This window comes from Nicotiana tabacum, chromosome 7 (genome assembly GCF_000715075.1).
Source record: "Nicotiana tabacum cultivar K326 chromosome 7, ASM71507v2, whole genome shotgun sequence".
Lineage (NCBI taxonomy): Eukaryota > Viridiplantae > Streptophyta > Magnoliopsida > Solanales > Solanaceae > Nicotiana > Nicotiana tabacum.
Window position 1 is genome coordinate 97,247,601 of NC_134086.1, and position 27,276 is coordinate 97,274,876.

The following is a 27,276-nucleotide window of genomic DNA, read 5'->3' on the forward strand; positions in this document are numbered from 1 at the left end:
AGGGAAGGCCAATGTAGTGGCCGATACTTTGAGTATGAAGGTGGTGAGTATGGGTAGTTTGGCATATATTCCTATTGGGGAGAGACCTCTTGCAATTGATGTTCAGGCCTTGGCCAATCGGTTCGTGAGGTTGGATATTTTGGAATCCAGTCGGGTCTTAGCTTGTGTGATTTCTTGGTCTTCCTTGTTTGATTGCATCAGAGAGCGCTAGTATAATGATCCTCATTTTATTATCCTCAAGGATAGAGTTCATCATGATGATGCCAGAGATGTGACTATTGGTGATGATGGAGTATTGAGGATGCAAGGCCCGATATGTGTGCCCAATGTAGATGGGCTTCAGAAGTTGATTCTGGAGGAGGCCCACAGCTCGCAGTATTCCATCCATCCGGGTGCCGCGAAGATGTATCAGGATTCTAGATACCATTACTGGTGGAGGAGAATGAAGAAGGATATTTTGGGAATTGCATCTCGATGTCTCAATTGTCAGCAGGTAAAATATGAGCATCAGAGACCGGGTGGCTTGCTTCAGCGGTTAGATATTCCAGACTGGAAGTGGGAGCGAATCACCATGGACTTTGTAGTTGGGCTCCCACGAACTTTGAGGAAGTTCGATGCTATTTGGGTGATTGTGGATTGGCTGACCAAGTCCACGCACTTCATTCCTGTGTGTGCTACCTATTCTTCAGAGCGGTTAGTAGAGATTTACATCTGAGATATTGTTCGCCTGCATGGCATTCCAGTTTCTATCATTTCAGACAGAGGTACTCAGTTTAATTTGCAGTTTTAGAGAGCTGTGCAGCGAGAGTTAGGTACTCAGGTGGAGTTGAGCACAACTTTTCACCCTCAGAAGGATGGGCAGTCCGAACGCATTATTCAGATATTGGAGGACATGTTGTGCGCTTGTGTTATTGATTTTGGGGGTTCATGGGACCATTTTCTATCACTGGCAGAGTTTGCATATAACGACAGGTATCAGTTGAGTATTTAGATGGCTCCATATGAGGCTTTATATGGGAGACGGTGTAGATCTCCAGTTGGTTAGTTTGAGCCAGGCGAGGCTAGGATTTTGGGTACAGACTTGGTGCAGGATGCCTTGGACAAGGTGAAAGTGATTCAGGAGCGGCTTCGTACAGCACAATCGAGATAGAAGAGTTATGCTATTAGGAAGGTTCATGATGTGTCTTACATGGTTGGGGAGAAGGTTTTACTGAAGGTTTCATCCATGAAGGGTGTTATGAGGTTTGGGAAGAAGGGTAAACTGAGTCCCCCATTCATTGGGCCTTTTGAGGTACTTCGGAGGATCGGGGAGGTGGCTTATGAGCTAGCTTTGCCACCTAGCTTGTCGAGTGTGCATCCGGTGTTCCATATTTCTATGCTCCGGAAGTATATTGGCAATCTGTCTCGTGTTTTGGATTTCAGCACGGTTCATTTAGATGGTGATTTGAATTATAATGTAGAGCTAGTGGCTATATTGGGGCGCCAGGTTCAAAAGTTGAGATCAAAGGATATAGCTTCAGTGAAAGTGCATCGGAGAGGTCGGCCTGTGGAGAAGGCTACTTGGGAGACCGAGCGGGAGATGCGGAGCAAATATCCTCACCTGTTTGAGGCTTCAGGTATGTTTCTTGACTCGTTCGAGGATGAATGATTGTTTTAAGATAGGGAGGATGTAACGACCCGACCAGTCGTTTCATGAGTTACACCCCCATTTTTCCCATTTCTGCTTCTTTATGTGTTGTTCAACTACATTTTATCGTATCGTGTTAGTTGGTTCGGGTTTGGAGTAGTTTTGGAGGGACATGAACACTTAGTCTCTTAAGTTGACCATTTAGTTGGAAAAGTCAACCAGAAATTGACTTGTGGGTAAATGATCTCGGAATTGGATTTTTATGGTTCGGATAACTTCATTAGGTGATTTGGGACTTAGTAGAGTGATCAGAATATATTTTGAAGGTCCATGGTAGATTTAGGCTTAAATTGGCAAAATTGAAATTTTGGCGTACTCACGTTACTCTCTACACTTTGTGTGCAGATCTAGAGAGCTTTCAGCAGCTTCTGAGTATTTCTGGAGATAGCAAGGTAGCTGCATGGTGTTCGCAATCCTATCTTTCTCCTTCCTATCCTTAGTGTTATTTACTTCAGTTTTTTTCTTCTTGTATTGAGTAGACAGTATCTTAGTGGCTCATGACTAGTGACACCAGAATTGGGCAGTGTGGATGTATTTGCGTAGTTGTTTTCTTCCCCGTACTTTGTTATATTAAATGAAAGACTTGTGTTCATAACTGATTTGGAAATAAATTTACAAAAGACCTTTATGTATTAGTGTTGAATCGGCTTGCCTAGTAATGTGATAGGCTCCATCACGGCCGAGGTGGTTTGGGGTCGTGACAATTTTATTGAAGACACCAATTTACCATAGTGGCTTACCCCCTTTAAATCAAATGTGATCCAAAGTTTAACGAAGAATAGTATATCAGCTCGACTTTCAAGTGCTGATCGAATGGATTACATTCTATCGTATTTCATTCGGATAACGACCGAGACACTATGTATCTATTAAGCGTATGCGGTTGAACTTAGAATGAAACTCTAAGCTACCTACGTACCTCGGTGAAGAGGATTAAGTCATACCGTAGTTCAGAATGGGTGATTTTTTTTATGTCCTAACTTTTGCCTAGGCCGCCTCTTTCGAGGTTTTCAACCTAGCAGACTTTTTGTTTGGGTCGTAAACAATTTATACTCTTGCGGGCCAGGAATGTTGGAACATGCAGTTTAGGCTCGTGCGTCAAGGAGCATTGCAACTTCAAGGATAATACTTATTAAAAAATGTTCCATTGATAGGGTCGATTCTCATGCCATCTGCATCAACCAGCTTGTAAGCCCCACTTGAATAAGCTTCTTGTACTATATATGGCCCATCCCATTTTGAAGTGAACTTCCCTATAGGTTTAAGGGAAGTAATAATGGATCTTCATATGGCAATGACTTGATCTCCTACTTGAAAGGATCTCGGGCGAACTCTTTTATTGAAGGCGCGAGAAAATCGAGCTTGATAACATTCAAGACTCTGTGGAGCTTCCAACCTCTTCTCATCAAGAGCCTCCAACTCTGCTAATCGAAGTCGAGCATTTTCTTCATCATTGATCCCTTCTTGAATAGCTAATCGTAATGAAGTTATTTGACGCTCGAGTGGCAAGATAGCTTCGACTCCATAAATGAGTGAATAAGGGGTCGATTTTATTGGCGTGCAGTGAGTTGTCCTATATGCTCACTGTGAGCACGTGATTTTTCCCCTATATAAATTACACTCATAGATTCAAGAAAATAAATTTTCCCATTGTTTGCAATTTCGCGGATTTTTTGTAGCATTTTTCGTTAATTGCTTGCATTTATCAGTGCATGTTTAATTTTTATAAAAATAAAAAAAATACATTGCATTTGCATTTAGAACTTAATTTTACATTTTTTTCTTGATTAATTAGTAAATTAATTTGTTTTACAAAAATGGAAAAAATCACAAAAAAGTAATTTATTTTGCATTGTTTAATTTTTAGCTTTGAATTTTGTTAGTCTTATTTTAATTTAGTCTTTAATTAGTTTTGGTAATTGTTAGAGTTAATTAATTTAATTTGGTAGGATAATTTGGGTTAGGAATTAAATTAGGTTTTACTTTATTTTTATTTTTGTTTTTAAAAAGAAAAAGGGATTAAAAAGAATTTTGAAAGGGAAAAGAAAAGAATCGGATTTTGGGCTATTTTATTTTAATTCTCTCAAGCCCAAACAATTGCACCCTTAAACCCGTCCAAAACTAGACCAAACCATGCCCCAACCCGGTCCAACCTTTCAGTCTCCTAAACAATTCAAACGACGTAGTATCAGGCCAATACTACGTCATTTTGAGTTTCTTAAAGACAAATCAATCTAAGCCTTTCATTGCTCTTCATCGAACGGCCAGCAAAGCCTCACCCTAATCACATAAGACTATCCGAAAACCTTAGAACATTAACATAGTATCATCTTCTTCATCACACCCTCCTCTCACCACAGTCCGCCGCCTACCGGAAATCGCCAGCGGCGGCGGTTGACCTACAATCCACACCAGATTTACATCGTAGCACCCTCTTCCTCCCCTCTTAACGAATCTGTCATTTGTTGCCTTCGAATCATCGTGGAACTCGTCGAATATTTGATCGAAGTTTGGACCTTCAAACCTTAACCCACCCAAACTCATACCAGTTAAAGCCCAGACCATCCCAAAGCTTATCCACACGCCTATTTCCCGAAAACCCCAACAAGACCTCCCTAGTTCCAAATCTGAGAAAATTCAACCCTAATCTCTCTCTTCTTCTGATTTTGTTCAAGGGCTGGCTTCGTTTTGAATTATAGTCTATGCGGGTTGATTGTTCTTAACAAGAACAATCAATCGACATTGATTTTAGTTCATTCCGGGGATGTCAGAGTTTGACGAGTTCATCAAGTTCCGAGCCAATTGTTCACTCTCATTGATATGCCTCATGTCGTCAAGGCATTCCACCATGTTTGGTATTTCTCCCTCCTTTCTCCCACTAATTTTATACATTGTAGTTCCTTTCTGTTTTCATTTGGTTCAGTTTTATTTGTTTCTTTTGTTTTTCGTTGTTTGTGACTGATTATCTTTAGTTAGTAAAGTTCGATTTTAGTTAGATTAGCTAAAGTTAGTTTAAGACTAAAATCAGAATTGTGTGAGTTTGCCCTCCAGTTTTGGATTAGTTCTTTTTCTATGGTTTTGTTTAATCATTTCTGAGTATTCAAGTCTCTCATAGTAACTATGGACACCACTGACCTAGTTAAGAGACTGGTTTATTTGGACTGTGGTCTAGCTTAACTCAAGTTAATAATTGAAGGGTAAATAACAAGGGGTTTTAAGGGTGATATGGGAATTGTAAGTAGAGAATCTCTCTATAACTGAAATAGGAAGCTTCCTAGAAGTTGTCATTAGGACTTAACTGAATTTCTGATCTTTACACTAGGGGTATCTAAGCTAAAACCAAAATTTCAAAAGGTTTAAAGTGCAAAATTATTTTCAGCATTGCTGCCCTAATACCTTACCTATAAAGGCATCCTTACTTCACTAGCAAAAAAACAAAAAAAAAGGAAGAGAAAAAATCCTGCTAAACTGAAACGGTTGGAATTTTTTTGTTGAGAAAACTCTGAATTGACACTTAGATTCATCACATTTCTCTGTGGAAAATAGCTCAATCCTTCTTAGTCTAGGTTTGCTGATCCTCCCTATTAGCTAAAGTTTTGAAGCATTTCAAATCCCTGCACCTGGCTGAAAAATGGTTTGATTCTGGGAATTTAAAGGCTTAGTTTGAAGCTGTTTGGTTTTCTGGGTTACTGTTTCATTGAATCTGGGTACTGATCTACTGTTGTTGTTTGCTGAATCCTCACTCCTCCTTGTTTCCTCTTGTTCCCAGGTATTTCTCTCGAGCCATGAATGGAAATGATGTCTGTTTTAGGCTATTGTGTGAAGATATGTAATTCCAGTTGAAGAAAGGGACTTTTGTTACCTCTTCATGGCTCTACCAATTTCTTTTCTTTAAGTTTGTTGCATTGTATTTTATGCTTTTTTCCTAGCCAAGTTTTCTTATGTGTAGCTAATCATGTAACCAATACTACACGTGCATCTTAAGATAAAATATGAGTTTTGTCTCGAATGTATTCAATTCAGAAATATATTAGATGTTAGGTATGTGTATTAACTAAAGATATTAGGTATGTGTATTAACTGAAGACTTTGGTTCATTAGCTTGATTGTGAGGTTGTTTGGTTTTGAGTGTGGCTATGGGTTATATCCTTGTTAGTTTGAATCATTTATGTTTGGGACAGTTGAATCTGAGCTAGGTCTATTTTTCCATCCATCATGTGTTCAGATTCACTTATGTATAGCTTGAAACTTGGTTTATTGATTTCAGAAAGCTTATAACTTAGTGTTGCCTCTATTCATGCATAGACTCTTTGAATTTTAAAAGGATTTTAAATGGAATTTGAGTTTGAAATCAGATTAGAGAACCTTTGAATTTGGTTCAACTATTTGCAGTTGGTTTTCTTTATAAAGTTTAGGGCCATGTTAGTTTTGTTAAGAATGATGGTTTGAAGCTGGAATTTTGCATGAATTTAGGCCTCTGAACCTTGTTGTTACATGATGCCTAATTTGCATAAGGCCTGAGACTATATTTCAACATAGAATTGGTTCAGGTTCAAAGATTTTATGAAAAACTGCAGTGTCCCCATCATTTGTTAAGGTTAAAGCGTCAATTTGGGCTATCAATATCAATCCCTTTGCACCAAACTCCCTCTCCCCTTTACTACACTTTGGTTCTCGATATGGACGACATTATGAGCCCAATGGTGCTCATGTTTGTGAAGTTATGGGCCATTGGCAATTGGGCTTCAAGCCAGGCCAAGCTTTGGAATAAAAACGGAACAGATTCCGTGTGCTCGTTTTCCTTGATTAAGCAAATTAAGCTTAGACTTTAGATTAAAGTAGTTATAATCTCTTTAAAGTTTTTTTCCCTTAATTAATTAATTAGTCTCTTTGTTAATAGTTGAGGTGAGTCATAGTAGATAACACGACTAGCTTATGGCCCTCAACATTTCGAATAAATTTAGGCAAATATATTTGGGGCGTGCCATATTAGGCAAGATATAGTTTATGGCCTTCAAAAGCTTAGTTTTGAATTCCCTTTAAAAATTGGAATTGAGGTGCGTCGTGCCAAATAAAATCTCAAAATGCATGGACCTCATTTAATTGATCTTAAATCCTTAGAATCTGAGGCGTGCCATTTAGTTAAATTTCCATGACCCTCGTAAATTTAAAAATGCGTAGTTGCTTTAGGCGCGTAATTTAAGTTATTTTCCTAAATTCGAGTGTGCATTTATGTGACCCAAATCCAAATCTCAACAATGTTAAATAAAATGTGTCGTGGACCGCGGGTGCATTTATGTGACGTGGTTCAAGACGCGTTTTATGTAACGTTGGATCTTCCTAAAAATATTTAAATAAAAGAGGTTATAAAGTTAAAATTGAACCATATGCTAAAACATGTATTAAAATCAGATAATAGGCCAATTATAACAGTTGAGTGACCGTGCTAGAACCACGGAACTCGGAAATGCCTGACACCTTCTCCCGGGTTAACAGAATTCCCTACCCGAATTTCTGTGTTCGCAGACTGTAATACATAGTCAATTTTTTCCTCGATTCGGGATTTGAACCGGTGACTTGGGACACCATAAATTTATCCCAAGTGGCGACTCTGAAATATGAATAAATAATCCTATTTCGATTTTCACTTAAATTGGAAAAACTCTCTTATACTTCCTTTCCGGGGGTAGGAAAAAGGAGGTGTGACACCCACAGAGCTTCTTCTATACGGTCATGCCAATCTCGGTTGGATTTAGAGATGATTTTCTTTAACAAGTTGCATAGAGTCTTGTTGAATTCCTCGGCTAGACCATTGGCGACGTCATTGTACATAGAAGAGTTATATTGCTTGAAGCCAAAGAGATCACAAATCTTGTTCACCAACCTATTGTCGAATAGCTTGCCATTATCCGTTATTATGTAACGAGGAATGCCAAAGCGATAGATTATGCTTACTTGGATGAAACTTGCAACATTTTCCTTCTTTACTTCCTTAAGAGCAATAACTTTAGCCCACTTCGAGAAGTAGTCAGTTGCAGCCAAGATGTATAAGTGCCCACCAGAGGATTTTAGCAGTGGTCCAATAACATCCAGCCCTCAAGAGTCAAATGGTCATGATGCAACAGTTGGATGTGACACTTCAGGAAGCTGATAAATAAAATTTGCATGGAATTGGCAAGCCTTTCATCTTCGAGCATAGTCCAAGCAATCTTTTACCATCGTTGGCCAATAATAGCCTATCCTTTTTATATGGAAGTGGAGCTTTGGTCCAGACTGATGTGATCCACATACCACAGAATGTGTTTTTTGCAAAGCTTGGAGTATCTCATCTTCTCCTAAACAGCGCAAAAGTACTCCCTCAAATGATCTTCTATATAAAGTATCTTTGTAGTAAAGGAAGTCACAAGACGACGGATTTTAGTCTTTCTCTTCAGATTTTCTAGGAGCATCCCATAGCTCAAGTAGTCGATAATGGGTTGTCGCCATTCTTCCTTCTCAGCTTCAGAAATAGCGACAATATGTTCGAGTTCATTATCTTCACTTTCACCCTCATTTGGTGGCGGTAATACCCATTTTTGGTAGATAGTAATTTGCGTTTGATCAGGCAGGGTTAACGATAAAGCTAGGGCAGCTAAAGTATCAGTCATCTTGTTTTCTTTCCTAGGTACATGTTGAATAGTCACATCACCAACCCATACCATTAATTTTTTAGCATAATTATAATAAGGGCGTAGTTCAGGTTTCTTGACCTCGTAGCTTCCTAAAAGCTGGTTGATCACTAATTGGGAGTCACCAAAGACTTGCAATTGCAACTATTTCATACCGACAGCCATTTCAAGCCCAAGTATTAGTGCTTGATATTCAGCAATATTGTTGGAGCAGAGTTATGTCAACGTAAAGGAGTAGGGCAGAACCACCCCTTGAGAAGTGACAATACTATGCCAGCACCGGCTCCTCCGCGATGTGCAACACTGTCAAAGTATATCTTCCATGGAGGTTGTACTTCAATGACCATTGCATCTTCATCAAGTAGTTCATCAGTTAGTTCCCAATCATCAGATATCAGATGATCTGCCAAGAAGTCTGCTAATGTTTGTCCTTTTACAACCTTTTGAGGAACGTACACAATCTCAAATCTGTCACGACCCAAGTCAGAGGGCAACGATGGGTACCCGATGCCTACTCAACCGAGCGCCACGTACCTTATCTTTTTTTTCTCTATAAGACTCGTCATGGGCCATGATAGGCCACATTTATATATTTAATTAATAGTATTAGAACTTAACTCACTTATCTAATTCAAAAAGATTTATATAGATACATAGGGGCGGACATGGCCGTTGACATGTCATACCTAAAGTTATACACATGACATTGTCTGAAAAACCTCTAAGAAAATATGACCATAACATATAAGACGGGACAGGGTCCCCGACATCCTCATAAAACAAAGTAACATGTATAGAACGTGAGTCGGCAATACTCCAGGAAGTTGTGAAGCTCACAAACCAAAAGCTGATATCTGGAGGCAGCCTACAGTGGATGGTCCTTACCTCACCTGCCTACACCTGTGTGGCATGAAACATAGTGCCCCAGAAAAAGGGGCATCAGTACGAAGAATGTACCGAGTATGTAAGGCAGCAATGAAACGTAATAATAATAAAATACTATCTCGGGGAGAGATAAGAGTCAACTTATAACTTCTGACTTGCCAATAAGGGTCGTAACATATAGATTAAATCCCATCTCGTATATATAAATAAAACTACACTATAATTGTTCTAGTTACCTCATTTTTATGATGTTAACTGCCCAAGTGACCAGTGGTAACTGCCCGACCGGCCATAGCTCGGTGGTAAATGCATAACTGCCTAACTGGTGGTAAATAATAATACATAACTTCCCGACCGGCCATAGCTCGGTGGTAGATGTGTAACTGCCCGACCGGTCGTAGCTCGGTGGTTAATGCATAAAGGAAAAACATTAACTTGCATTATATAAAAGCCACAGAATATTCACAAATCACATTCACCCTCCTTATGTGCTCCTTTAAGCATAATTATCATATCCTGTTCTATTCACTTTTGTCTCACTTTAACGGAATGAATAACATAGAAATTCTTAACTACTAAGAGTAGGATCACTTATGGAATAATATTACATTTACGTATCGTTATTTGGATCACGAAGCTAAGGTTCTAATAATTCTTGCTGGAATTATTTGGTTGCAAGAAGCCTTGTTGAAAACTAGAAAGAATTTCTAGCGTTCTGTAGTCTTTGTATCCAAATATGAGAAATGAAGTGTTTGTATATAACACACTACTTTTTAAGTCTTTTTTTTCAAGAATAGGAATGAAGTGTCTTGCACTTAATACATTATTTTGCCACTTAACCAAAAATGACTAAGAGTCATTTGTTTGGTTTAGTGGCTTGCTGCCACATGGGGTGGGGTGGAATTTTAATATTATCCAATAATTAATTAATTAATTAATTAGGTAATATCTCACTACCCGGTAATTAACCAATTACCTGCATAATTAGGAATTGTCTCAAATTACTTAAAAATTCTACTTATTTTAATACACTTTATACATCATACTATCACGGTCATATGGTACCTTGTATGGTACTAGTCCATAAATATCGAGTATTATCGCTCGGTCTGTATTTTATCCCAAATCGACATCCTTTAACGAAACTCATTTTATTTTATTTGCTTACATTCTTTCCTTCACGAATTTACTCACCACGTATTTGAAATAGCCTAATGCTTATAATCTCAAGAACATCTCATCCCCGAGTCTACGTCGATTAATTGAAGATGAAACTTTAACGTATAAAAACACGAGATGTAGCAGAAATATTGAAATTGGAGGTACCATCTCGTTAGTCGATCACTAAGAACATGTTTTGACATCACGGACTTGATGGGATTTGCTTTAGAAACAAGACGAATAACATGAGCTTGAAACTAGTGCTTTAACTTTTGAATTGAGAAGACTAACGCCAAACACAACTTTTCAATTGACGAATAATTCAGCTCATTTGGACTCATCATCATGCTCAAGTAGTAAATCGAGTTTTCTTTCCCTTCACTATTTTCTTGGGCCAACAACGCTTCAATAGAGCTTTCTCGTGTTGAAATATATAGTATCAACGGCTTTTCAGGTATAAGGGCTGCTAAAACTAGAGGCTTCATCAAGTAGGTTCTGATACTTTTAAAGGCATTGCTGCAAGCTTGGTCCCACTTGAAAGGGACACCTTTCTTCATGAGGCGACTGAATGGTTGGCACCTCCCAGCTAAGTTTGAGATGAATTTCCTAAGGTATGCTAGCTTTCCTTGCATACTTTTCAATTCATGAATATCGCGAGGCCCAAGCATTTTCAAAATGGCATTCACTTTGGCTTGATCAATATTGATCCCTCGATGTTGGACAATGAAACCAAAAAGCTTTCCAGAAGTAACTCCAAAGGCGCATTTCAATGGATTCATCCTAGTTGGTACCTCCAAAGCAATTCAAACACCATTCTCAAATCTTTCAAATGGTCGCCCCTCTTTCTTGATTTTACCACCAAGTCGTCCAGATAGCATTCGACATTCTTGTGGAGAAGGTCATCAAAGATATTCTGCATAGCCCTTTGGTAAGTAGCTCCAGCGTTCTTCAAGCCAAAAGGCATTACCTTGTAACAATAAATACTTTTGGGGGTGAGAAATGCGGTAAGCTCTTCATATTTTGGTGCCATAAATATTTGGTTATAGCCCGACAAAACATCCATGAAAGACATTGCCTCATAACCAATAGTAGCATCGATCATCAGCTCTGGAATAGGAAGCAGGAATTCATCTTTGGGACACGCATTGTTGAGATCTCTAAAGTCAACTCACACCCGAACCTGCCCATTCTTCTTCCTTACAGGGATGATACTTAAGACCCATGTTGGGTATTTAACTTCACGAATAAAGTCAGCTTCAATGAGTTTGTTAACTTCACTTTCAATCAAGGGAACCAAGTCTAGCCTAAAACGCCTTTGAGCTTGCTTAACAGGACGATCATCATTCTTGACTGTAAGGTGATGGACTGCTACTTTAGGGTCCAAGCCAGGCATTTCTTTGTAACTCCAAGTAAAGCCATCCTTAAACTCCTTGAGTAACTCCATATAAGTTGTTTCTTCATCGGTTGCTAGTAAAGCACTTAGATACGTGGGCTTCGTTTCTTCATCAGTGCGAAGGTTTACTTATTTCAAAGTGTCCACTATTGGCTTTACCCCTTCTTCAAGTTCAGGCGGAGCATCCTTTGTATCTTCATCTTCTTGAGGGTACCCATCATTGAAGGATATATGATAACACGGTGAAACATCCTCGAATTTCTCGTCATCCTCCATTAGAGATAAAACGCCATGCTCGCTTTGTCATGTTACCTACATTTTCTTCGTCTTCGTCATGTTACCTAGTGTATACCACATTGTATGACTTCACCCTAAGTACCTCATCACACGAAACCACAAGTTTCGTCTGTCGCCTCATTCTAGAAGGAACCAGACTTTGGAAATCCTTAGAGATCTTCTGAATTTTAGGCGAAATGGGTGTTCTTGTATTTCGATAATTTCTATGAAACTTGTTCCCATTCTTTAATATAACCAATCTCTCAAATACGAAAGTCCTCGCAATTGGCTTTCCAAGTCGATCAAAGACTGAAGGTCTATTAGAAGCAACAGATTCATCTTCTACACTGATATAATTATTGATTTTTCTTCTTATGGAGATGAAAACTGGCGGAGGTTTCTTGTATTCCAAACATTCACGTGGTTGCCTTGTATCAACTTCTAATGGGAGCTTCCCTAAATTTGACGGCTCATTGGGAGAACCACATTCTGAGAATGATTTTAGGCGACAAACCCTCCAAGTAGCGTTGAGGATAGCTTTACTGCCTCAATTTGCTTGATCGGAAGAGTTAATTCCCTTAGAATGTTGGTTTGGAGATTAGATGATTCACCCTCCTCTTTCTTCTTTTTAGTGACATAGTGGAGAGCAGGAGTTACTTTCTTGCTGTGAGACACGATGTTCCCTTTATGAGGTTTATTTGAGCTAGGGTGCACCTCCTCAGCAACATCTTTGGTTTTGTCGGCAACCACTGCAGCTCTCTTAGTCGTGGACTCATCATTCTTGCCATTTATGACATCATCAGCTTTTAGCTTCTTCACAATGTGGTTCTTCAAGTAAAACTTTGCATCGGTGAAGTGTGATTCAGCCTCGGTGAATGGCTCGTCATCAGCAACTATCTTCTTCTTGATTCCTCCCTCATAGTACTTCAAACATTGATAGAGGTAGATGGAACCACTTTATTCTCATATATCCAAGGCTTTCCAAGCAAGACGTTGTATGAAGTCTTTGCATCAATCACATGCAGCCACACACTTGATTGCATATCTTCAATGGTGATTCCTAACCTGATCGCACCTATGGCTCTTTGCCCCCTTAGTTGAATCCTTGAATCATGACATGACTTTCTGAAAGTTCGTTCATGGGAGTACCAAGTTCTTTCACAATGCAAATTGGCAAGATATTGACTGAGAATCCTTTATCAACTACAATTCGATTCACCCTTTCATCACGCATATAGCCAACCAGGTACAACCGGCGGTTATGAGTACTGTCTCCTGGTAGAAGAGTGCCATTTGTGAATGTAACTTTTTTCTTGCAAGCATTAACTTCTTGAGGAATAGACTCGATGAGCTTTTCTGAAGATGGTGCCAACGGTAGGTCATCACTCTTTTCTTCCCCTTTATCAACATTGCAACAAGAGGCCTCAATACCATCACGATAAATCTTCACGCGGAACCAACTTGGCAAGGACTCTTCCAAGGTCACTGGATGTTGTGGCATCTGAGGGTGATGCACCTCCACTTTTGCTTTTTTCAAATGCTTAACTGGATTCCATCTCCTTGGTCTTTTCATCATCATTTTCCTTGTTGGTTGTTCTATTGATTCTTTTCGTAGGCTCCTTTTATGGTGCCTACGATGAGTCACCAACGTCCAACCTTCATCATCATCATCATGGTGGTCTACTTCCGCTTTGTTATTCTCCAGTAATTCTTCATCTTTACTTTCTTTAAAACTGTATAATTCATCTGGATTGAATGAGACAAAGGTTATAGAAATTTGGTTTAAGCTTGCTTTCTCATCTTCAAGCATGATCATCTTTTCACGAGTCAAGTCCATAACTTTGTCCTTGAAGACAAGCCACTTCTCCAGAGGGTGGCTCACAAGTAGATGGTATTTGCAGTAATTTGGGTCATTCATTTCCCAACTTCATTTGGCCGCTTTATTTCTGGAAGCTCAATGAGATTTAACTCGAGTAGCTCTTCAAAAATTACAGGCACATCAGAATCCATAAATGGGTACTCCTTCTCTTGCATTTCTTTTAGAGTCAACTTTCCACTTGGCTTATCTTGGAAAGAAATGGACTTCATACTCTGCTTCTTGCTCGCCTTTGTCGTGAACTTCGCATGGGATGTGTTGACACTCATAGCTTCTTTGTTTTTAGACTTGGGTATAAACTTGCTCCATTTCCTGACTTCTTGCTTGTCGTTCCATTTGCGAGGCTCATAGATAGGCAACCTTTTATTTCCAGCGGAGGCCATGCTCAATTCCATGTCATGGGCACGAGTTGCAAGTTCTTCAAATGTGCTAGGCTCGATACCTTGCAAGATATAGCGCAGTCCCCAATGCATGCCTTGGATGCATATTTCAATGCTAGAAGCTTCACTAAGCTTGTCTTTGCAGTTGAGGCTTGCATTCCTCCAACAATTGATAAAGTCGGTAACTAGTTCGCCCTTCCGTTGACGAGTATTTGTAAGTTCCACTATGCTTACAGTTAGAGGCGGACCTACGTGGATGGTAGGGGGTCACAGGACCCCGAAAATCTTGGGAAAATTCTGTATATATACCTTGAGAAACGAGTTTATATTTAATTAGGCACCCTGAAGCACAAAATCGTGCTGGGGGCACTAGTCGAATGTGCTACTCACCTCTGTTTCCATGTGGGATGTCCAAGGTTCGAATCTGGACTATCTTACTTCCTTAAATAATTTTCCTTTTTATCTTAAATATTAACTGTAGCCTAGATTTTTCATTTATTTATGTCTTACCGTTTTTAGATTAGGATTCACAACCCCCCCAAACCTCTTTTTTTTTTCTTTTAATTATTTTTTCAACTGTTTTTTGTTTTGATTAAATCCCAACCTTAAAAGCTCTAAATCACTTCTCTCTTCCCTTTTCCCAAAATCCATACCCAACTTCACCTCCTAACTTACTTATATATGTCAGTCATTACCGAAAGTTTGCGACATCCGGCAGGACCCAAGAACTATTGGTAAAGTTCTCTATTAATAGTGCCCCCGTCATCTTCAAGTTTTGGGTCCGCCTCTGCTTACAATGACCTCGTGCTATAAAAGCGATTGAGGAACTCTTGCTCTAGGTGATCCCACCTATCAATAGATCCTCCCTCGAGTCTGTATACCAATCAAAATCATTTCCTTTTAGCGAGCAGACAAACTGCTTGACGAGGTAATCTTCATAATTCCCAGCGTTGTTGTATGTCCCAATGAAGTGTGCCACATGTTGCTTTGGATTGCCTTTTCTATCAAACTGTTTAAACTTTGGAGGTTGATAGCCACTAGGCATATTCAACATATCAATCCTCGCAGTATATGGCTTTGCGTATGTAAGAGAGGACTTGGTAGCAATTTCATACTTGCTTTTAATAGTTTCTTCAATGAATTTCTTTAGTTTATCGATTGGAATCATCCCTTCAGATGAGACAGGGATAGCCTTCGCGGATGCTACTTGTCTTGGAGGAGAATTACTCTCTAGAACCTCTAGGAGCTTACCAAGTGCATGGGTGGATTCTTCTTCCATCAAGATTCCTACCCTGTCTGTTAACTTGTCAATTCTAGCATCTTGATTTTGCATGCACTTGGTCAAGCCAGCGATTGCTTCCGTCAAGTTTGCCAACTGCTCCTCCATATATGAAGTGTTTGTCACCATGCCTTACATGATTGTTGTGGATGATGGGGAGTTGTAAGGATTGTCACACAAATTAATTCTCGAATGGCTCATGCTATATGGTGTAAGTGGGAAAGATCCATCACTTGAAATATCATCATCTTCCTTCACAACAGAGTTCTGGGATCCGGAGAGGTCAAGTAGAGCTAGAGTTTTTTTAATCTTTTCAGCAATATCGCTTCCTCCTTCGGATACGTTCATAGAGGATCTTGCTCCTTTTGAGGATAAAGATCCAAAAATAAGGGTTGATGCAGACGACACTTGGAGTGCTTGTTATTCTAAAGAGCTTGCTTTGATCCTCATAATTGGTCCAAAGCTTCCAAAGGTAACATCGAGAATGCTTTCAACATCAACATAAAACCTGGAATTAGCAACCTTCGTGGAAGTTGATCTGGAGTTGGTTTTATTTGAAGACATTTCAATGTTCTTGAACTTTGGTGATTGAAAAGTTGAGATGAGAGGTAGAGATTGTCCCACTGGGCGTACCAGAATTTTTAGACAATAAAATTGCGTCAAGAAAATAATCGAGGCCGAAAAATATTGCGACAATCGCAGTCTTTTATTTCAAATAGTTTGAGTGTTATAATCTCCATGATTCCTCTGATTCTTCTTTCTCAATATAAATTCAAGGGCCTTTTGAGCTTGAGCTTGATCTTGAATTTGAATTTGATTTATCTATCGTGAACGCTTTGATTGTTCCACAAATTTTATCACGAACAAGTAGACTTGATCTTGAACGCCTTGTATTTGATTTGACTTCGTTCTTGATCTTGAATACTTGAAATTTGTGTTGAAGTGCTTGAATGCTTGAACACTTGCAGTTTGCAAAGAATTGTGACCTTTGATCCACGAGCTCCCTTGTGTCTTCTTGTTATAACTTCTAGTCCTTTTTGTGAGTTATAAAGATCCATATTTATAGTCGTGGGAGGGAAGAGTTGTGGTGAGAACAAACTATTTCTGACTAATCATATTGAAGTGGGACAAGACCGCATTTGATTGGTTAGAACATGTCACTTGCACACGTGGCGAGATTTCATTGGCCTTTTAATTTGACTTGGCATGCCTTGTCATTTTGACACGTGGCATGATCCCATTGGCTCTTCTGGTTGACTTGACGTGCCACGTCATTTGACACGTGACACCAAATCGGGCCTCTAATAAGATGACATCTTGGGCTTAATGAAGTGAACTCATCACTTTAGCCCAATTAAATGGGTTAGCCTAGTGGATTAAGACTTATTTATTTAATCCATATATATCAGATTATATAATTAATTCGATTATATTATCCCATAATATTTATTTGGACCAATATATCTTGAATTCAAATATAGTCCAAATTATTTTATGACTTTAATTTTAATAAAATTTATATGCCTACAAATACCCCCTACTTCAAGGCTAGTCTTTTTTGCCTACAATTAAATCTTCAAGACTAGTTTTATATCCTACAAATATAACTCTGAAGAGTGAGTTATTAGGTGAAACTAGTCTTCCTTTTTGTAGACCCACAATTAAGCAAAAAAAGGGCTAAAAAACATGTTGAATTCTGCTAGTGCAAGTAGAATCGTACTCTAACTCCAAAAGGATAACTTTTCACCCAAGCCACTTTTTTATCCAAGTCTGTCCAGGTTTTTACTAGGTATAGCAGGGACCACAAAAACATTAAGAGGCTACAAAATATAGTATTAATTCGAAATTCGGATGAATTAAATCTTACTATAATTAATCGCTGTTTATTCCACTAAAAAGCTGCAATTGAACTCCTCAATATGAATTTCAAAATTTATTAATGCTTATTTTAACTCCTCATGTTAAGATTACAAATACCAGTTAATTAAATTAAATCACTTATAATTTAATTTAATCAACTAATTAAATCCGTTACAATTCCGCTTAAACTATTTCATGTGACGGATACAAAATTCACCGGCCAGGTTCACATGAAAATTTATAAGCTTACATAAAGGGGTGTCATCAAACTCAAAACCGAATCACGGATTCTATCACCTCATTATTTTTTTACAATTGCTATCCGTTATTGTCCAATCTATTAGGCATACACTAATTCTGAATAGAGTTGTACCTTTTGATAAATAAAATAATAAACAAATCACATTGATCATAATAACTATATCAAGATTAGGAGTATAAGCTCATTTAATGAATTAGAGAAGATGTTTTATATATATTCAGTACAAAAACATCCTTTCGCTATTTGGTCTGTTCAATATACACTAAGTATACTAGCACAAGAAGTTGGAGCAAAACCACTCCCATAACCAAGATAAATTATACTTTAATCTTGTGCTACAATCATCAAGATATTTTGCCCAACAATATCTTTGATTGTGAACATAGTTTATTAATTATGAGAACCGATAATTTAATCTTCTTTGCATGAGCTAAGACTCCATTCACTAAATTGTCTACTACATAACTAAAAGACATACATGTAACAACTGATCTATTTAAAATAATAATTTATTGAATTAAATAAATCAAATAAATAATTGTTTCATAAAGAATAAAGCATAATACTATATCTAAAACGCATGGCCAATAGTATATCCCAACCAACAGTACTCTAAATCAATTTGCATAAAATGTGTGTGCATGAATTGTTATCTCAATATCACAATATTAACTAATCTCTCTACGTTACTGTATTGATCTATTAGTCATTCCAAATGCTTATTAGTGTAAACTTCTAATACGGTTTCACAATTAACTTTAGAAAATATAGAACTTAAGTGGTCTTAAAATAATTTCAGAATTTTCAGTTTTATTGAAAAATATTTCCAAAAAAAATATCCAAAGCCCACCTAAGTAAAACGACCATCGACGGGCGCATCATATAAAATCAGATTACCAGACCAACAAAGAGCTTCATTCCTTGATCCTTCCTCTGCCAGGACTCAAATATTTCAGTCGAGAAATAAACTATATTCGGAAACCCTAATATTTTTCTTCTATATAAATGTAATTGAACCCTAATCATCCCTGACATTTTTTGTGATTAATACTTTTTAATTTGTCTGGAGAATTTCAAATCCCTTGAGAGATGGATATCGAACAAAAGCAAGCGGAGCACATCGACTACTTTGTGAAACAAACATCAGCGCTCAAGGGTTCTGCCCTTAACAACGTTATTAGTGAAGCCACTTCGCATCCCTCACTTTTCGCTTTCTCCGAGATTCTTTCTGTTCCCAACGTTGTTGAGGTTCCTGCTTGTTCTTTCTGCTATTGATTTGATTTGATTATATTTTATTTTTCTGATTTGGATTAGTCGGTTTTGTGTCGAACTGTTTGTATTTCTGTGTTTTTTTCTAGGTTTCGTGGTATTTACAGTACACATTGTGTTGTGTTTATGTTATGTTATTGCTTTGGTAATATCTAGAATATGATGGCATTTTTTCTGATAATTTGGCTACTGGGTTTTCATGTCACATTGAATCACTTGCTGGTTTTCTGTGTGCTTTCTTTATGTCAGTAGAAAATAAAGAACATGTAGTGTCAGAACCCCAAGTAAGTGAATATTGGAATCAAACCCCAGCAGAGACAAAAGGAATGAAAATCATGAAATGCAGAGTGGAAGTAAATAGAATCGAGATACTACGAAATTGAACAAATTTTAGTGGAGGTTAAGGAAGCATAGTGGATACAGTAGATTGTTGAGGAAACAACTTGGATTTGTCCTCCCAATCCCATCAAGTTCAGAGCATTAGGCCCTAAGCATATTGAGATGGGTATTATCCCAGGTTGTGATTCTCTTTAGAGTTCCTTTTATGTCAATTAGATATAAATCTGGGAATAAGTCACCTTGATATACTATTGGCAAGTTGTGTTGGTAACTCTCTGTTGCCTTGTTGCTTTATGTACACTTTAGGATCCCTTTCACATTTGCTGCTAATTTGTTTTTTTGTTGGACCTGTATGCAGCTTGAAGGAACTGAAAATTCAATATACCTTGATTTGCTCCGTTTGTTTGCTCATGGAACGTGGAGTGATTACAAAAGTAAGCATACATTTTTGCATCTGATTCACTTCTTTTTTTACTGGGTGGGGTGGGACGGTGAGTAGCTGATTGGATGAGGTTTTCATGTTTGAGATTTCAACAATGTTCTTTTTATGCTGTTTTTTATAAGGAAAAGTTCTTTTTATTGCTTTTATGCCATTTTATTTGTAACTCTTCATCTGCCCGCTGTCAGATTAAATGCCTTAAGTTTTATAGTACGGGGAACTTGTACCTTATCAGCTTGAGATATTTTTTGACTCTAAAAGACTATGCTATTTTTTCCATCTGTATAATATCTTGAAGATTCTTCTAATTATTAAACATCACATTATTACAATGTTGTATCTCCAAAACTGAGTATATTACTGGCTAGAAAGTTGATTAGGGCATGGCTTAGCTGCCCTTTCTACTGCTGTGAATTCTTTTCATTATCATGGGTAAGTAACACTGTTACATCCTTAACTATGCCAGTGCTCGTGTCACTTACCTTAATACTTCTCTTGAGTGACAAGTGTCACATTTAGCAGTGATTTCCTTCTATTGATCCTAGTGTGAAAGGGATGGAATTTCATATGCAATAAGTGCTAAACATACAAATTAGGGAAAATATCGTTTGTGAATTGCCAATGAACATATTACCGAAGAGGGTTGTCTTGTAAGAGGAAGATGATGTACTCCGGAGTTCTATATTACCTGCATTTCAAATTTGTCAGTTTTAGCATGTATGTGGTTCTATAGGTATTGCTGGCCGTCTTCCTCAGTTGGTGCCTGACCAAGTTCTCAAGTTGAAGCAGCTTACTGTGCTTACGCTAGCTGAGACAAGCAAGGTACAGTATATTGAAATGTAATAAACATTTGGCGTTGTAATTTATCCTTTGGCGAAAGTGAGCAATTGCTGCATCCTTATTAACATCCTTTCTTCAGTTGGTTATTGCTAAAATTTCAGAAATGAAGCTTGTAATGAATGAGAGAAATGTCTTAGCTTTCTGGTGCTTGTTTGTTGGAGCTTTTGAAATTTTGTTTTTGGTACCTGATCAGGATAATGGATACAATCTATTTATTGGTAAATTTAAGACATTGACGTTGAATTGAATCAGTATTCTTAAAGTTGTTTTGCTTAGGCCTCCCTGAGTTTGAATGAGTTCATTGTTGCTTCCTTCTTTTTGTTGCTGTGTAACATTTGAGTGTTACTTCAACCCACTATAATAAAGTACATCATTGGCCATGACTCAAATAATGCCATTCAAGTAAATAATGGGATACTTTGTTATATGCCTACTTTGCTCAATGTCAACAGCTATATATCGTACTATTCATGAGATGTCTCCTGCGACTTGCATGATTAGCATTTCTCTCAAGTACATTTCTCATAGCGGAATAGAATAAATTTTATGCATTATTTTTTCGAGTCTTTGACATTCTTTTTTTGTGTTTCTTCACTATAACCTGTTCATATATCAAAACCTTTGATATTCATATTGAGTATTTGTTTGACTTTTGTTTCACTGATACCGTTTGTTGTTAGTCACTGCCAATAATGACTCCTTTCGTCTTTCCAGGAGCTTCCATATGATCAACTTATGCAGGAGTTGGATGTCACAAATGTGCGTGAACTTGAAGATTTTCTCATAAATGAGTGCATGTATGTGGTGAGTATCACCTCTCATCCCTGGATCATTGTGTTATTAATGGAGGTACCATTGTACCGTCCTCTATTGAAAGTGTGTTGGGCTAAAGTTTATTGTTGGAATTTGCTTCTGCTGATGTTCAAGTGGTAGTTTTTTGCCTTCTGGATAGAAGTTCAACTCAATCTTTTAATGTGGTTTCTGTTGCCTCATAGGTTATTTCTGGCCCTAGTTTTTCCTATTCCTTCTCTTCTTCACTTCTTTCCCTTTTTTTTGGGGCGATTTGGTGGGGTGTGTGTGTGGGGGGGGGTGGGGTGGGCTTTGCTGCTAATAATTGATTTAATGTTTCAGGCTCTTGTTAAAAAATTCACTAACTCCCATCTTTCTGTATCCATGGATAGGGCATAGTTAGAGGAAAGCTTGATCAGTTGAAAAGATGCTTTGAGGTTGGTACTATGCTTTTCCTGTTTTGCCAACTCTTGGTTGCAATGGGCTGAAATAGGGTAATTAACTGTCATCATACAACTATAGGTACAATTTGCTGCAGGGAGGGATCTCAGACCTGGTCAATTGGGGAATATGCTACAAACATTAACTGACTGGTATGCTTATGTTTTTTCCCTTCAAAAGGGGTTATGTTTATGCTTTTATCTAGATGGGTCTAATTGCGATGCCATTGTATCTTATCGTATTTTCTGAGTGTGAGTATATTATTTAGTTATTTCTTTGTGGGCTTTGGCTGTGCATTGATCCTTCCTGTCAAGATTCTGTTGTCCTATTTATACAGCAAACATCTTCTGTCCACAAATAGCTGGTCTTAAGGGTTGTTGTTGAAGTTCTTTTTCTGTATTTCTCCTCCATGTCTTGATCTCCTGTGCTTCATAATGACTTACTGAGCTGCAATTTGTAAAGACTGATGTTTTCTTTCTTTCTTAAAACAAAGCAGTCAGCTAGGCTATAGGAGTGATTTGAGTTACACCTGCTTATGGGATCTTGCCATTTTTCCAGTTTAACTTATAAGAACTTGGTGTTTAATGGAAACATATCTATGTAATTTCAAGTAGAATTCTTACTTATCAGAAAAAAATTAAGCTGAAGTCTTTAAATTTCTCAAAGCAGGATACCTGAGTTCAAAAAAGAATGCTCTGATTTTTGAAAAAAATTCAATGCTGGGTACCTAAATAAGATAATTATGTATATCTATCACCGGATGAGAAATAAACAAGTAGATGCTATTAGTAGATTGAATAAGCATTTGATGAAGGAATTCTCTTCAATTAATAATTGAAGGGCAGAGAAGCAGTTAGTGAAAAAGTTGAGTTCAGTCACCTTATTTTTATCGTTCTTCTTTATTCTTCATCATTTCTTTTTCCCTTTTTAAGAAAAGCGAGTGCAGCCTGTTTCTATTTGGTTATGGAGATGCCATTCTTGTTGACCTACATTATTGATGAGCATATGGCATATAGAGATTTAGTTGCTGTTATTTGAAGTTCAGCACTGCTGGTAAAAAACAAGAAAATCTTTTAGGACTATGGGATAGGATATGTAGATTGCAGTGTTTCTGGTAAAGCTCTTATATAGTAAGTTAGGGGGGAGGTGTTTCCTCATATGGATAGACAACCAGGGTCCCAGGAAGACATGAGTTTCCAGTGGAGGTTCGGTTTTTTTATTGAAGTAAGATTTGATTAAGGAAGATGGGCAGAAAACTTAAAGGCTGAGTTTTGATTAAGGAAGATGAAAACAGGAAGATAGGCTTGAAGACTGAGATTTGATTAAGGAAGATTAAACATGAAGATGTCAAAAGTGAGTGACTGTTCATTGGAACTGTTACAATCTGAATACTCATAAGGTAGGTCAACACCCCCTCCCCCCAAACTGTACTTGCAAGTTTCCCCGCAAAAAGCTCTTGTTTTCTTTGACCCACGGCCGAGAATCGGTAGCTGTGAAACTTGCTCTGGCTTGATGAATGACTAACTTTTAGCTTTTTCCTAGGGCATAAAAAGAGTTTATGCTGGTCGAGGTAAATGGATTTAGGAATTCATACACGGTTGAAGGGAAAAGGCAAGGAACTTTTAACTGGCATGGTATGAGAGGAAAGAGACCAGCCTTAGGCCTCTTTACCTAATAGATGTGTCAAAGACCGTTGCCAGCTACTGCTTGTCGCAAACAAGCTCTTCCCTTCTGGACTAGGAGTGATATGCCCTCGATCGATCAAGGGCTAAAAGCCCTAATGAAGACTGAGATTTGAAGAAAGAGTGAAGGTTTTTGGCTGGGGGGTCTTGCCTTTGATCAGTTCATTGTCTTATTGATGGAGCTTGAAATGCAGAAGGTAAGGCAGGCAGCATTGCATATGCTGGTGTAGTAGCTCAAAGATCTTGGCCCCAAACAGGAGGAGGAAAAGGTTGGGCCCTGCTGTCCAGTGCGGAAATGTTGTGGGGTTCTGGGAATTCTGCTCCTTGCTTTGAAAAGGTGAAAAGTAGAAAGGTGTTCGACTTTTCAAGGGAAGAGCCAATAGTGAAATGTTGTGGTTGTTGAAAATGTCAAAAGAAAACAAGGTAGAATGAGGTTTTTGGGGTACTTTAATTTGAGCGAACTTGGAGGCATGCAACAAGTCATTATCTCATTGGATCATTTTGCGCCTCCTCTTTGGCTTTTTCTGTAACTTAGTTGCATTCATGTTGGGTTCTATTTTCTACCAAAATTTCCATGTCTAGCTACCAAAAAATTGTTTAGTTCAGATTTATGTTTGGATGAGTCCTTGTGGAGTCCTTGTGTCTGTTGAATGATTTAGTAGTCAAGAAATTGGATAAGAATGAATTGTGTCTAACATGTGCGCAGGTCATGTTTGACGCAAAGTTGTGCTAAGAGCTGTCAACACAAACTTTCCTAGGTGATGGATCTCTGTCCTCTAGTTTTCTACCAAAATTTCCTAGGTGATGGAACTCATGTTGGGTTCTATTTTCTACCAAAATTTCCATGTCTAGCTACCAAAAAATTGTTTAGTTCAGATTTATGTTTGGATGAGTCCTTGTGGAGTCCTTGTGTCTGTTGAATGATTTAGTAGTCAAGAAATTGGATAAGAATGAATTGTGTCTAACATGTCCTCAGGTCATGTTTGACACAAAGTTGTGCTAAGAGCGGTCAACACAAACTTTCCTAGGTGATGGATCTCTGTCCTCTAGTTTAGGAATATAGACTAGATTTTAACCCATTATTAGTAGCCATTTTTGACATAGAAGCATATTATTCCTTACCTGTTCTGGTTTTAAGGTTAGTATCCTTTGAACCAACCCATTAACAAGTCCATCTTGGACCCCAATTTTGGAAACATCATTTTGTCAATGTTATTCATCATGTCAAGATGATCATACATTTTATTTGAGCTAATAATGAAGGCATCCTGCCAAATTCATTCATGTCAATTTACACAATGGTTATATATACTTGTTTTTTTCTCGATAAGCATATATACATGTGTGTTCTTCTTGCAACTATGAACAACACAATTTTGGCAATGTAAATAGTAACTGCCGGCTGAAATTATGTGATAATCTGACTTACTGAGTACAGTCCCACTCAGCTTTTTAAGCCATAAATCAAATGTAAATTGAGTCTGTGGAGTTGAGGTATACCACCGTAGTTAGGCGAGGGATAAGATTATAGGTGTTTGACATTTTTCTGTACAGTGTGGTGTATGCCTCTTACAATGAGGAGGGCCTTGTGAACTGTGAATGTTTTCCATGCAAACTATGAGACATAGCCATGATGATTAAAAAAAGCTGTGAAATTTAACTGTAATTTTTCAACCTACTTGCTAATTCATTTCATTTTTTTTGATGAAAAACATAGGTTGACTACATCAGACAATCTTCTTATCTCAATTCAAGAGAAAATCAAATGGGCAGATACAATGAGTGAATCTGACAGGAAGCACCGGAAGGAAGTTGAGGAAAGGGTTGACGAAGTGAAGAAGTCACTCTCTTTGAAGGTGAGTCAAGTATTGTGTTTCAAAAGATGAGCTCTGTTAATTCTAAACCATAAATGGGCTTTCCACAATGCACCAGACCATTGGTGATCGTGCCTTTCATAGGATGGGCTTGGTCAACCTGGGATGTGATTCTTTTGGGTAGAGAATGCCTTAGTAGTTCGCTCATTTGAGTCTTAGTAACCCTCATTTCATATTTAAGCACTTCGTTATGTTGAAGACTCATTTTATAATTAAGCACTGGGATATTTTTGTCGATGTGTCTTACTTACTCTGTGGCAGAAGCTACAAACTGTAAGCAGGCCGATGTTGACTTCAGAGGGCATGAGGAGATCTACTCTGAATCTGGTGGAGTGATGGATTATGAGGAGGACCGAGGTCGACCGAAGAGGTAGTAGTAGTCTAATATTCCCGGGATTAAACTTTATAGTCCTTTAGCAGCTAGTCATGGTCTGTATATTGACGTGTGAGATATGTCATATTAAAACATGTGATTAAGTCCTATTATTTGCTAATCCATAAGAGCAACCAATGGAGTATAGTGTCTTGGGGCGGGGGGACTGCTGGGTCACTTCAGGTCAATTCCAATGCCATTGTAAAGATGCTTCAAACCAAAAATTTGGATCTATTGTTTCATGCGTGTTGACTGCTAGAGACCCTGGAAGCCTTTACTTTCAAATTGTAGAATGAGTTTAACATCTATACACTGGCCGTGTAAAAGTATTTTTTACATTATAAGGTCACCTAAGAGATAACACTACAGGTGAGTGTCTGTAACTAAAAGTAGAATTAGTAAACCTGGAAAGTAAGGTAGTTAGAATCCACAAAGATTTCTTATATTGTTAGTGTATAACTTAAATCTTTATAGAATTGTCTCTCGTCTGCTGATCTTTTTACTTGTAAAATTTGCAGGAGACGACACCCTATTGGTTAAGGTGATGGAGTAGGGCTATGTTAGGATGAATTAAAGAGGCTGCATGGCCAGTTTTTTTGTTGATAGCATTCCGACCATAGATGCTTTGTGCTTTAGCGGATGGTTTCACCTCTTTAAAGTTTAACCTGCCGTGAATGGAACTTGTAGACTCAAATATATTTTGTACTGAACTCCATTATTTTTCATCTTGTTTGCCTTTGAGTTGGTAAGATCTTCAAATAGGATGATGCGGCTGAAACTTGTGGAGCTGATTTCCTTTTACATTCTTATAAGTCGATATGCTTTCATGATTTTTCCCAAAGTTGCATATGGGATACAGGTAATGCCATATTCATAGGTGGAGGATCTTTTTGCTGTAGATGGATAAAAATTTCCTGAGAGTATGTAGTTAAGAGCAGCTGATTTACACTATCTAGTCATCTAAATAACTAAAGCAAGATCAGTAACATTAAAAGCAAAGTAGTTTGCTTGCTACAATAGGTTAAGATTCTGATATGTAAATTATTTTTACAGTGTCGGTGTATAAAAGTTAATCTTCATAATGTGGTATACTATGAGTAACAGTGAGGGCTTTGATGGTAGGTTGATGAACTCTATGGCCTAGACTAGGACCAAAAAGTAAGAAGGATAAAACGATTAGTCCATCAATATTATTGATTTGTCTTAGATGTAATTATTAGTCAGGGGATTGCATTCTTCCCGCCTATATTTTTGAGTATAGCAGTTGGATTTTAATGTTTAATTTAGGAGCCGTTTGGACATAATTTCCCCTCCTTTTTCTGGAAAATATTTTCAAATCATGTGTGGTTATACATTTAATTAAATTTTTGAAGATGAGTTTCAAAAAAAATTGAAAATGAGTTTTTAAATTTGAAAATTTCATGAAAATTTGGTTTTCACTTGTTAAACTTTATCATTTTTTTCTAGTAAAATGCATGTCGAATACAATTTCAAATTCCAAAT

General features: G+C 37.8%; 1 protein-coding gene across 3 annotated transcripts; it reads left to right on the plus strand.

The window, feature by feature from the left end:
• The first annotated feature begins 18,584 nt into the window (after window positions 1–18,584).
• Window positions 18,585–26,534, plus strand: LOC107829733 (COP9 signalosome complex subunit 7). Of its 3 annotated transcripts, none has more exons than XM_016657203.2 (9): window positions 18,585–18,975; window positions 19,694–19,769; window positions 20,508–20,596; window positions 21,329–21,418; window positions 21,796–21,840; window positions 21,926–21,996; window positions 25,244–25,382; window positions 25,662–25,770; window positions 26,292–26,534. In XM_016657203.2, the coding sequence occupies exons 1-8, from the start codon at window positions 18,817–18,819 to the stop codon at window positions 25,734–25,736; spliced, it is 744 nt and encodes a 247-aa protein (XP_016512689.1). In that variant the 5' UTR covers window positions 18,585–18,816; the 3' UTR covers window positions 25,737–25,770; window positions 26,292–26,534. The 3 variants fall into 3 exon arrangements, with proteins under 3 accessions (XP_016512689.1, XP_016512688.1, XP_075073484.1); XM_016657202.2 differs by having other exon boundaries at window positions 18,618–18,975; window positions 25,682–25,770; XM_075217383.1 differs by lacking the exon at window positions 25,662–25,770 and having other exon boundaries at window positions 18,618–18,975.
• The last annotated feature ends 742 nt before the right edge of the window (window positions 26,535–27,276 follow it).

What these genes read in the sequence shown, in the direction of transcription:
- LOC107829733 (XM_016657202.2), top strand. Translation starts at nt 18,817, where the DNA reads ATGGATATCGAACAAAAGCAAGCGGAGCACATCGACTACTTTGTGAAA. An exon ending in CTGTTCCCAACGTTGTTGAG is followed by an intron (nt 18,976 to 19,693) that starts GTTCCTGCTTGT and finishes ACCTGTATGCAG; the next exon opens with CTTGAAGGAACTGAAAATTC. An exon ending in TAAATGAGTGCATGTATGTG is followed by an intron (nt 21,419 to 21,795) that starts GTGAGTATCACC and finishes ATCCATGGATAG; the next exon opens with GGCATAGTTAGAGGAAAGCT.